Here is a 13,569-nt window from a genome sequence, read left to right as displayed (position 1 = left end):
TTTTTTAATTTTTTTCCCAAAAAAAAGGGTTTTTTGTTAAACCTTTTTTTAATTTTTTTCCCAAAAAAAGGGTTTTTGTTAAACATTTTTTAATTTTTTTTCCCAAAAAAGGGTTTTTTACCTAAACATTTTTAAAAAAAAATTTTTAAAATATTTTTAGGTTTATTTTTTTTCTTTTTTTTTGGAACGAATGAGTCAAAGGCGTGACATTACGCACAAATGGCTCCTTAGGGTCCCGATCCACCCCACACAGCTGCTCCAATAACATGATGCGTTCTCCACACCACTTTAAATACGCCAGCATTACCTCGCTGGTGAGGTGGGTGTGCCCTGGGTAGAAAAAGACATGACAATTAGTTTTATGCAAAATGATCCTAACAAGGATTGTAATTAATGTGCCTCAACAAATATGCTTAGGAGTCTATTGGTTGGTTTTTATGAACACTCTGAAGCAAATATGCTAAATTGCTGTTGTAAACCTTGAACTCAAACTTTCAACTCTAATTGTTCAAAAGGTTACATAAGATGGCTTGGAATGTTAGTAGCAGTTCCACCAAAGCTAAGTAAAAGGCTTTTCTGCATGTAAACACAAGCAATCATTTTGAAGAATGTAAGGTGTTTTGGGTTCAATTGGTCAACACGATACATGTGCACACATTTATCTCTATCACCATTGGAATCTGTGGAGCGTTCTCTCTCCCTCTTACTGTCTATAGATTGAACCTGACACATAGTAGAGACTCACCCTTTGGAATTTTGAGGGACAGTTCTGGACGGAGCAGATGTGTCTGCTCCCCTGATCTCCTTTCCGCCATCCCAGCTGTGTTAAGAGAGAAGAAAAAGTTTCTCAACAAATGGACTCACGCTAACTGTAGGTTACGCAGTCATGAAAACGCTCTAACACCCACTCATTACCCCTCCACACTTCCCTGAAAGTTTTATTTAGACATTGATACGGTGGTGATGCAGATTTGTACAGTGCAAGCGTCATTCTTCTGGGTGAAGCTTGTAGCGTTAAGGATACGCACTCCCTGCTTTTGTGCTGATTGTGTTTCTCTGATGTTTTTTGTGCCTCAGCCCTGCCTATTCTAAGTGTTGGAAACATATCATTTTTGGAGGGCTGCGGAAAACTAATCAGGTTAGACTTACACTCTCTAGGTTTTTGGGGACGAGAGAAATAACAATCCTCCTTTTTACATGGCCCCTGTACACACCTCTAGGCACCTCCCTCCTGTTGGTTGACCCCACAGCAGGCAGCTTGCTATGGAGGCACATGAGATGAAGCCAAGCACCCTGTGCCTGTTCAGGCACTAGGCTGTGAGCCAGCCTTGCCCCCCTCCCTTCCGATGGTCTCAATGATTAGGAGTGACAGCATCAGGAGGCAATATTGGCATGCTGTCACCTCAGTTAATGAGGAGGGGGAGTCTGTTCCAGACAAGTATTTGTGCAAAATTTTAGACAGTAAGAAAATGGTCCCAGTAAGTCTTAGGGGGAATATGCACACCTATCACTTGAAATACTAATGCATAGAATGCATTCACATAAAGAACCTGCTGCCTTTAGAACAACTTGAAGCCTGATCGGGGACATACACAGTTAGCATTTCTCCACTTACTAAGTAGACACATTACTGCAAAAGCACACAACTTACCATCATCACGGTTTTTATGGCCCCCCGAACAGGATGGGCTTGCTGGCTCAGGAGAAACTGCACAAAAAGAACACAAATTGTGAACTGGAATGTGGTACATTACCGAGGAAGAGTATTTATGAAAGATTGATAAACACACATTTTCAGTGTTGACTAAATCAGGACATGAGTAAATTACAATGTCCCCAAAAAATTTACAAGTACAAAGCACACCATTTCCAATGTAGAGAAACTAACACCAATTTAGAATAGGGTGGCTTGAGAAAACTTAAAAAATATAACATGTCCTGTAATGCTCCCCAAAACCACCTTTCAAACATGAAGGTTAAGCAAGAGTGTTTCATGACCAACCTTCCTGTCACATATAGCAAAACTACACTTGCTTTGACTCCAACTTAGATTATCCTAGATACACATCATCCTAGCACACACAATACATGTGAGAATCTAATTTTAGGTACTTACAGACTAGTTCAGGGGAGCCACTAACATCATCTGCCTCCACCCCTGGAGTGGGGGAGGATGGGGGAGACCCTTCATGGGGGGATGGTGTCCCTTCATGGGGGGATGGTGTCGTATCTCCTAGAAACACAAAGACACGGATACAATCCTTGAACAAAAGCTATTTGATAAAGGCACACAGAAAGTAGTCGGGAAACATTGAAGGTAGTAGTTACAGTGGACTGGGTAAGCAGCGGCCCCTCTTCCCCAGTCCTCCACAACAAACATCCTCAATGTCAGCTGCTACAAAACCCCAATGTCAAAATATATATATTACAGCCCTTATATTTCCCAGGACACATTGAACACACAAACACATGTAGAATACTTACTTCCCATTTGAGGAGAGCCCAGGTCCTCATCAGAGTCTGACCAATTGGCCTCTTCTTGGGCAACAGTGTCTTCCTGGCCCGGATCCAGGCGACTTGGCCCTGCCTGAGGCTCCTCTCTTGCTGAAGTTACATCAACCACAAAAAAAAAAAACAAACAATCATTCCTCCAAGTTCGACCTAATACACAACACAACAGCACATCCACATTACTTACACTGGGCCTGAGAAGTCTGAGGCTCAAGATCCTCATCACTGGTTTCTAAAAAAATAAACAAAAAAATAAACAACAAAAATAATACATTATATATAATTTATGGACACAAATAGGCAGTAACCTCTCATCATGCTAGCACCATACTCAATGCCCCTACAATTCAGAACATAGAAGTGCACTTACACCAATGAGATGCATTGAGCATGTTTTAAAACAGGAGGGCACCATGCAAATTAAACGGTCGCCTAAGGCCTCGCACCTACAGGGGCCTTGCAGCCAGTGGCGGAGCACCAACATTTCGAAGGGCGCAGTCAGGGAAATCGCCCAAGTCAAAGATTGCTTTCAATCCTCGGATCTAAAATTGGCAGCAGTGTGCTGCAGTCCCTTCACTGCATCTGCCAGGTGTCTGTTGTCCGCTGACACTTACTCCTTCTTCTCTGACTGGGGATTGGCCGTCTGATCATGTTATCCTAAGATGTTGAGGAATCGGTAGGTGTGTACCTGCACCAGTAGGAAGTGACTGCCCGGTCAACTCACTCTGCTATCATCAGTTGTTGCTCTGGGAGGAGAGCTCCGCCCTGGACCCGGAACATACAGGTAACCAGGCCCAGACTTGATATTTTGCAGGCTGGTCATAGATTTGTGGTGTCTACTATGCAAAGGGGGTGAGTAGCCCCAGGGAAGTTGGAAGAGTCCGAAAATGGTTGGTGGAGGAGGAGGAGAAGAAGGCCCTGGGTGGCTGGGGGACAAGGAGAGGGCCCCTGGGTGTTTTCTAGAGGAGGAAAGATCCCCAATGATGCCAGAGTCAATTGCCAGGGAAGAGAGTGGAGCTGAGCAAGTCCTGCATATCTGACCTGAAAGCCAAACATGGTGTAGATGGAGCCCTTTGCCCTACACAATGACAGCACCGGAGGTGGAAGGTGAGTGGTAGCGGGTCTTTGACATTATATAGCATATGGACTCTGTCCATTATTGGTAGTTTTGTTTGGAGTTGTCCTTTAGATGTTTAACTCTGTTGTTTTTGACCCGAGCTGTGAGGGACTGAGGTATGACAGCCCACTATGCTGAGACTTATAGTGCCCTAGAATGTTGAGGACTGAGGAATCCTTAGTCCCTAACAGAGGGCACTACAAGTCTTAGCATAGCAGGCAGTAGTTCCTCAGTCCCCTACAGAGAGCAGTACAAGTCCAAGCAGGTAGCCTTCTGCAGTGGGACTTGTTGTGCCCTTGACTGTGGTGGACTGAGGAAGGGAAGTGTAAGGGGGTCTCTGTAAGCTCAGATGTATGGGGGAGCTTTGGTGACCACAGAGTTCCCTTTTACACCAGAGTCCCCAGCTTCCCCCCTCAAATAATGGTTCCGTGAACTCTCCTTACATCAGAGTCTTCACACTTCCCTCTTACAGTGTAGTAAGTCTGGAGACTCCGATGTAAAGGGGGCTCTGTAAAATGTGATTAGAGATTTGACATTTATACCATTTTTTTTTATCTACTTACGATCCACAATTTCGAGCTGCTGAAATGGCTCGCTGTCTCGGAAGGCGTATTTAAGTGTGGCCGTCCTCCTCCTCCCCTTCTTCACCAAAAGCACAAGAGGGTGCCGGCCGTCCGCTTTGGCTAGAAGCAGAAGAGAAAAAAGAAACATAAAAAATACGAATGTACATAGTAGTATTAAAGGTTGTGAAGTGACACTTGATGGAGGTAGGAAAGGTAGGAGCGAGAGGGAGGGGAGGGGGGGGGGGTGTTGGTATTAGTGTTGTTGCATACCTAAACACATGTCCACCTAACCAAAAAATTGTAACCTATCTGGTCACATGTAATGTATATTTTTACTTACCGGAGATTTGCTCCACAGCCTTTAGCAGGAGCCTGGGTGAGCGCCTTTTTGCATCACTCCAGGCCCGCTGCAGATCCACCACCCGAGCCTGGAACTGGAATCTCCGCCGCAGCCTCATCCGGACACGACACATCATCTTGTGCTTTTGGTGAAGATGCATATTGAGTTTATCATACCCCCAGAGGAGGAGGAGCTGTGGAAAGAGCAGTGTATGTTTGAGTCCAAGTATGTCCAAAATAGTACAGTCTTCCAAAAACATGCTAGGTTGTCTTTGAGATATTGTAGAACAAAGAATTCCATTTCTGGTGATACATATACATCGATGTCCAAATCTACCTCCCCACACTGGTGATTTCCTCTACATGATATTGCCATTTTCTCAATTGGCCTTTCATTACACACCCAGGGCCGCCATCAGGGGGGGACAGCCAGTCACTGTATTTACAACCTTATTGCTGTCCATTTAGCAGGGTGAAAGTAACTTTACACACATGTAGCATAGGTATCAACTTTTGTCACCATGTTAAAAGGACAGCAGTATGGGTAGCATTACAGTGACTGTTATTAGTCCAGGCTCACTAAACTAGCCAATGCTTGGAAAAGCAAGCCATGCAGATTGCTTTTCAGGTCCCTTTTAACATGAGCTGTCTGATTGGGTGTGGCTGTTCATTTTTGACGCAGACCTGATAAGCCCCTCCATTCTCCTTTATGGAGTGTTATATGTAAATGGGATTGCTTCATTTGAGATGCAGATTTAAACTATGTATGGCCAGGCTGAAGGTACCCAAGTTGATTGATCGATCACCTTGAGGACAACGTACAACCAGTCTGTCAGATTTTACACACACTTATCGCTAGCATCTCTTGTAGCCACTAGCAATAATCACTGTGTTTTCCTGGCAGGGGCAGCACCGGGAGAACACAATGGCTCCGCAGGAGGGTTTCCCCTGTCTGTGTTGATGGTGGAATCAAGGCAAAATGTTTTTCCTGCAAGCCACGGGACAAACAAAGATAGTTTCTTTAATTAATCCATGATTTTGCCAAAATGGGAAAAAAAAAGATGTTTGCTTTGTATATTCTTAAGTTTGCTACATAACTAGAACATGTAACAGTGTTATATCATTGCAGGAGATTTCCCCTCACTTCCTGTCTTGGTGTCACCAGGACAGGAAGTGAGGGAATCTCCCGGTGGGGATATAGCCAGCAATTCTTTCCTTTTATATATACTATGGACATTATAAGGCAACAATTGCAAGCTATTTCCCCACAGTGATATTCCCCCACTTCCTGTTCTGGTGACACTAAGACAGGAAGTGAGGGGAAATCTCATGCAATGATATAACCCTATTAGAAACTTGAGTTCCATCTAAAAAGTATACATAAAGTAAGCACTTGGTTTCCAAAGTGGCAAAATTCTGGAGGAGTTAAAACCCCATAGTGTAATCGGGGAATCTGACGCTGTGCTCCTACACTCCTCAATGTGTCTGTTCATTATGCTGTGCAGAATTATCCTTGATTCGCAATTCCTGCAAGATTTGCACATGGTATGTGGGAGATGCGAATTTAATGTGGCAGAATTATCCACACAATCACACATAATCCTTTTTAAAGGTCCCCAGCAGAATTTGATGGCATAGTGGTTCACAGCAGTGCCATCAGATTCCAGTTAGATCTGTAAATTAACAAAGCAATGGGATCTGGGGGCGTATTTAACTTGCAATGGACACCCCCATTGAAACACATATGGCAGTGTGAGATGGGTGTGTTGGGAATGTGATCCATTAAGACAAGTGATTATACACTCATGTGTTTCGTTTAGAGGTGATTTGTTCAAGGCAATCCTTTGAAGACATGACCATTCCAGATTTTTGTGATCACTGATTCCATCTCAGGTGAACCAGTTAGCTGCTGTGTGCAGGTCCAGCTTATGATGGTGAGAGTGTCAGACAAGACAAACGGTGCAGAGCTTGCAGTGTGTATGTATGTTTTTAAGGAAATAATTTTTGGCATAATTTATTTAGGGAATATAATGTTTCTAACCTTGCATATATGAAAAGGGGCAATCCATTTGTCTTTATGTAGACAGATTCCAAAGCGTCATGGCAATCTGTCAGAGATAATTGTGTTTCATTTTGTGTAAAAGTAGAAAGCAAGCAAATCTATCTATATACAGGCATACCCCCCTTTAAGTACACAATGGGACCAGGGCATGTATGTAAAACGAAAATGTACTTAAAGTGAAGCAATCCCTTTTTTGTTTTCTCAATGCATGTAAATACACCAGCTCCCTAGGAAATTTTGTGCACCTTGACATTGCCTTGCTCCCAAACCATGTGGGAGCATGTTAAGGGGATCCAGGACTATGACATGATAGATTACCTAGGCAAGCTGGCCAGCAACAAAAAGGATATGTTGCAGACCTGGGTACCCTCTCGGTGCTCCCTAAGTTTGTTATCCCTGTCACTTATGGTTTGTGAGCAGTGTCATGCCAAGCTGAGTCCTTACTCAGGAGTGTATGTAAAGTGAGTGTACTTAAAGCAGGGTATGCCTATCTATATCTAAAGTTCCTAGATGTGAACCTGTTCCCTACTAATAAATTATATATATATATAAAAATATATCTAAATAAATATATCTATATATATATATATCTAAATAAATATATCTATATATATATATCTAAATAAATATATCTATATATATATATCTAAATAAATATATCTATATATATATATATATCTAAATAAATATATCTATATATATATATATATATATATCTAAATAAATATATCTATATATATATATATATAAATAAATATATCTATATATATCTAAATAAATATATCTATATATATATATATATCTAAATAAATATATCTATATATATATATATATCTCTAAATAAATATATCTATATATATATATATATATATATATATATATATTTATATATCTAAATTTATATATATATATATATATATATATATATATATACATATATACACACACATAGAGTAGGGAACAGGTTCACATCTAGGAACTTTCTATAACAGGAAGCTTCTATCTCACGTCTAATAGGCAGAAAGTGCATGCGCAGATTTGCAGACCATCTGCAAGTTAACTGCACACCCGCTAGATAAGCAACACCCCCCCCAGCCACCATCCCCCCCATCTCGCACATTCACCCCCCCCTCCTTCTTACCTTACAGATAAATGCCACAATCTCGTGGGTAAAGAGCGCAGGAGCCATTATTAATTAACTTTCCGAACGAACTGTACTGTTTCCGGAAACGTGTGCACCCAAAAATAGTTTCGTTTCCGGTTGCATTTACAAATGTGATAACGCAGATTTTTATATTAGCGAATTCGCCAAAAATAATCACCTTACACAACCATTAAGCATATCTAACAAATAGACAAAACATACATTTGTGGACACCAGAAAACTTTATTTAGACACATGAAGACATTTAGAAAAAACATTTGAAACATGCTCTTTATTACAAAGACAATACACAGCTCAAACATTTCACATGACATATTTTTGGCACAGTCTCCACAGTATACCATTGAAGCCGCAGAATTGAATATTTTAAAGCAAAACACACTTTGTACAACTTTTCTAGCATATACATCAACAAAGAGCACATAATCTGAAGATACATGTGCAGATTGACAGAACAATACACAATTATGTTAACACCCAAAAATACTTACAGAGAGAGAGAGTCAAGTGCGCTATGTGTCTTTGAACATAACAGACAACACAGCAAAATCACACCTCCATAAATAACAAAGGCCCCCAAATGTTAACCATAAAGCATGTGACACACAATATATTTGACCTCTTGCTAGGCCAAATCTTTACTACACTCTGAGTGACCTATATATAATCAAGGGGAAGACACACCCAGTAATGGTTACTCCCAGGCAAAAAATTAACTGTGTGTGTCCTGTGTGTTTTGGAGCATGCTCAGTTGCCAAAAAAAGGGAAATAGAAATGAGGAGGAGGAGAGAGACCTAAACAGCCCAAATACATGTATGTATGTATGTAGGTGTGTATATATGTGAATTGATAAAATTCTCTCTTCAAGTTTGCTAGTCATTATTTAGAATGTTTAGATACAGGAATACATACATATATATACAATTACATGAGAGAGCGAGAGAGAGAGAAACATATATTTAGGGAAACAATTGAAACACACCTTTTGGGATTTGGGAAGTGAGATTGTGAAGATTGAACAGATATGTAAGCCAAAAATCTGACTCATCACTCATGAACATCCCTAATTTTGGCGTGGCAATTATATCAGGCGTTCTTATGGGCGTTGTTGCTTGCGTTTTCCCAGGCGTTTTGACATGCATTTTTTGAGCAGGCATTGTTATATGAAATCACCTAAAAAAGCCCCAAAAACAGACCACGAACACCTACATGTGAACGTAGCCCGTTTGGAGGCGTTTGAGGGGGATTTGTACAGCTCAAGGATCAACTCCCAAAACAGCCAAAAAATCCAATCCTATTCAGTTCAATGGCCCCTGTTCCCATGTGAGCATTTTGACGGCATGAGGAAAACACCCAACGCTCACTGAGAAATAGCACAATGATTAGGGAGTCTGCTTTCCTGCTGTAGGTTTGTAAGTTCGAATCCAGAAGGAGCCCTCTGTATGGGCAACACTTGGATATCTCCAAATGTTCACATCATTAATTTTGTTCATGTTTGAAAAAGGCATGTGTATCAGCAAACTTTTAGTCTAAAGACATGAACAAAATACAAAAGATGCCACATAAAGTCAATATGTAGCAATATTGTGAGCTAAAGCTATATTTGTTTGTTGGGCATACTTTGCTAATTAGCCAAGTATGGGGATATATATATATATACCTTCAGTTAAATGTGTAGTAAAATGGTAACACTTGGCCATACCCATATGGAAGAAAAGGTAGTATTTGCAATATATTTAGAAAAACATTCTTTTGAAACACATAAAATATTGTCAAAATTGTGACATTTCCTTGATATGTGTGAAATGCTAATAATCTTTCTTTGAAATATGTTTTACATCTATTTTTGTTCTATCTGACGACCCGTTCCCCAATGTAATATTTTGTGGGATTTTTCAGATAATGTGGAGGTTCTATATAAACACTGTAGATTTCACTGTTATGAGTTAGCAGGAAAGGTGTATGGAATGTGATGGTGTTTACTAAGGGATCCCTTGTTGGAAGTGTGCATGTTTTTCCAATTCCGCCGGTTTTTTCCATTTTCTATGGCTGAGACAGCGGATTGTCAATCGGTATTCAAAAAAAAATTGCCCAAAATCGCGCTGGTGGAATTTTCTGAGCCTATTTGGCGTTGCGCATGCGCACATTCGCGCGTTCGCAGCTCGGGGCTGGAGGAGCTTTTTAACCTTTCTACACTTTCGCAGATATCTCTCTTTCTAAGTCAGTTTTTGACAATTTTTAAAAGCCAGTCATCTCCAAATTGTCTTCCACACCTTCCACAGTGATTTGGGATTTTTGGGGGTACAGGGGAAAATTTGGCAAAACTTTAGTCGAGCTTTTAGCTGGCGTGTTTTTAAGTCGCGCTCTGACCTTGTTGCATCTTAATGAATCTCACACTAGGCGCTATTTTCCGCCCGCCGTTCTCTGAATACCAATTCTGACGTACGAATTCGCCGGTTCGCAAAAAACCCGCCAAAACGCCAATTCGCTGTACTATGAATCAGGCCCATAGTTACATAGAAACTATGTAACTAGTCAAACCTGGATTATCTGTAAGGTATCCTTGGCAAGAGTTGAGTAGCGTTCCACCTCTTTGAAGTTTTATTGCATACTTCTTTACACCTCCTATTAAAAGACTACTCACCCCTGTAAATCAGCAACCATAAAAAGCTGACCTAAAGTTGCAGCAGGAACTAAGAACAGAGTCTTACAGGTCAGGAACAAGCTGAGACCTCCTCCAGTTACACAGGTGTTACAACGCTGGGGAGACTGCTAGTCTAGCTGCTCATTGTTGTGTTTAAATAACAGGTAGATGAGAAGATGGGCAGTGGGTAATGCTTATCAGCTGATATTGTCCTTCGTCAATGGCTTTAGATTGTGTGATTTACTTCGTTGACATATTTCGTTTTTACTGTCTATGGCAAAAGTGCCTATATATCACTTATGAAGGTCCTGGCAATGCGTATCCCTAATAGCATATACTATTGGTAACATCCCTGGCAATGTCTATTCCTGGTTGCACATGACCTCAATGATGTCTGTTTCTGATACTATTGTGCAAGGAATGTCCTTGTCACTTGGCACCTCTGTTATCACTTGTGGTTCTCGCTAATGTACTGGTGTTCAGTTTTTTTTTCCTTTCGGGTCTGAAAGCTATGATGCATTGGAAGAGAGGAGGCTGTATCATATATAGGTGGAAGATCTTGTATTCTGTTCCCTTCCCTTGATCTCTCAGTCAAGATCAATGGCACAGCTTTCAGCCCATCCCCGCATGCCAAGGTTCTAGGAGTAATCCTGGACTCTGATCTATCCTTAAGTCCCCATGTTCAATCCCTGTACAAATCTTGCCACCTCAACCTCCACACCATCTACAAAATACACCCCTTTATAACCAATGACACCACAAAGCTCGTAGTTTTCTAGTCATATCTCGCCTTGACTACTACAACTTCCTTCTTATTGACGTATCTTTACATAGGCTATCCCTCCTTCAGTCCATCATGAATGCTGCTGCCAGGCTCATCCAGTTTATTTACCTCCCTGGGTCTGCTACTCCACTCTTTTAGTCCCTCCATTGGCTTCTGTTCACCCAACTTTTTAAATTCAAAATACTAACAACAACTTACAAAGCCATCCACAACTCAGCCCCCAGCTATATCACTATCCTAAAATACCAGCCTAATCATTCTCTTTGTTCCTCCCAAGGCCTCCTGCTCTCTAGCTACCTCGCCACCTCCTCCCATGCTTACCTCCAGGACTTTTCCAGAGCCTCTCCCATCCTATGGAACTCCCTACCCCAATCTGTCTGATGATCTCCTACACTGTTTTCTTTTAGACAATCCCTGAAAACCCTTCAGAGAAGCCTATCCTGCCCACACCTAACAACTGTACTTGTATTTTCTCCATCAGCTCTTCCCCCACAGTTATTACTTTTTGTATCACTTGACCCTCCCTCCTAGATTGTAAGCTCTAAAGAGCAGGGCCCTCTAATTCATCCTGTATTTAATTGTATTGTAACTGTACTGTCTGCCCTCATGTTGTAAAGTGCTGCGCAAACTGTTGGCACTAAATCCTGTATAATAATAAAGTAATAATATTAATGATAAATTATTGAATTAATTTTAGGTTATTAAAATATAGGAATATTAAAGGCAAGGTGGATTTGCTTACAAACCTTCAGGATAGAAATATGTGATAAAATAATTTGATAGCTAGTATGTATCCCTGTGTACTATTACTGGAGTATGTGAAAAGAGCAGAGATGTATAGTAACTAAGTAGAACTACTTCACTACTGTACTTAAGTACCGAAAGGCGGTATCTGTACTTTCCTAGAATATAATTTTTTTCTCCTACTTCCACTTTTACTTCACTACATTTTTTCAATGATTTCAATACTTCTACTCCAATATATTTTTTTTGTGCTGCATAGTTACTCGTTACTATTATAAAAATGACCACTGCCAGAACAGTAGATGGCAGGTTTCATGAAGCTCAAAACGTGTATTATCAGCGCATATGAAAATAAAAGTTACTGTATGTATAAATAAAATCTGCATTTGAAATGATAAAAAACAATATGATGTTCAAACTTTTGACTTCTTTCTTTAATAACTACATAACACAGTACTTGTACTTTTACTTTCAGTACTTGAGTAGCAATCATTTTTTCAAAACTACTGGTACTTTTACTTTCAGTACTTGAGTAGCAAAATTTTAAAAAAAAAACTACTTGCAATACTTAAGTACAAAAAATGTTGAATACTTTAGTACTTCTACTCAAGTCACTTTTTGATCGAGCACTTCCACTTCTACTCAAGTCACTTTTTGATCGAGCCCTTGTACTTTTACTCAAGTATGGGTTTCCAGTACTTTATACAACTCTGGAAAAGAGGAGTATACATAAAAGGTAAAATTGCTCTGCAGTTTAATGTTCTTTTTAAAAAATATTAACTTTTTTGGATGTTACTTTCTATGTACTTCTTTTTCCTTGCAGGTTTCCAACAACACTCTGAGAAACTTTGATAAAGAAAAAGCTTGGAAAGCTGTTGTGGTACAAATGACTCAGTAGTACCTTTTAAGTAGAGAAATACCAACAAAACTGCAACAAATTCTCAACATTCATCTGTTACCCAGAGAATGGGACATAAATAAAAACATTTAAAAGTGGATACATTTGCAAATATGGGAGTCACACCACCTTCTATAAAAAGCTATCTGTATTGATTATTGAAGTGAGTTCTTCAGCCCTCAAGTACCTTCCTTCGCTATTTATAAGCTGAGTAGGATCCCTTGTTATGCAAAAGAATTACATTGGAGCATAATCCTAAGGCAGTCACATTTTCTTACTTAAGTTTTATTTAGTAACATAGTTTTAGAGCCGGTTCACACTACTCCCACTTGGGATGCAACTTGTGTGCCCTCAAGTCGCCCCAAGTCTCTTGTCATTACAAATTCAATGTAAATGAATGAGAGTCGTCTTAATATGCACTACTGAAGTCGCTCCGACTTCAGAAAAGGTTCCTGTACTACTTCAAGGTGACCTCTATCCGACTTGTGCACATAGACTTCAATGGGAGTCGCCTCTAAGTCGGATCCTTATCTATTTTCAAGCGACTGTGATCAGACTTTCCAGGAAGAAGAAAAAGATTACCCAGGCATTCCCCACAGACAAAGTCGCCTATCATTTAAGTCTCTTCAAAGTCTCATCAAAGTCGCGCTAAAGTCGGCGCTAAAAAGTCGCTCCTTCGTGGGGCGACTTTGAGTCGGAGTAGTGTGAACCGGCTCTAAAAGGCAATGTGTTGAAATAATTT

The 13,569-nt window shown here is 40.3% G+C and overlaps 1 protein-coding gene across 3 annotated transcripts in view; it reads left to right on the top strand.

The window, feature by feature from the left end:
- MLC1 (modulator of VRAC current 1) overlaps positions 1-13,043 on the top strand; it is a 117,276-nt gene extending 104,233 nt beyond the window's left edge. For 2 of the 3 annotated variants that reach the window (XM_082256193.1, XM_082256192.1), the window contains exon 12: positions 11,463-11,752. In XM_082256193.1, coding sequence (XP_082112319.1) covers positions 11,463-11,603 — 141 coding nt within the window. In that variant the 3' untranslated portion in view covers positions 11,604-11,752. Of the gene's footprint in view, positions 1-11,462; positions 11,753-12,752 lie in introns of those variants that run through there. The other variant, XM_082256194.1, reaches the window with a different exon arrangement.
- Positions 13,044-13,569: the final 526 nt, after the last annotated feature.

The sequence above is a fragment of the Pelophylax lessonae genome, assembly GCF_965119305.1.
Source record: "Pelophylax lessonae genome assembly, chromosome: 4".
NCBI classification, from domain to species: domain Eukaryota; kingdom Metazoa; phylum Chordata; class Amphibia; order Anura; family Ranidae; genus Pelophylax; species Pelophylax lessonae.
This window is presented reverse-complemented; position numbering and strand designations above follow the sequence as displayed.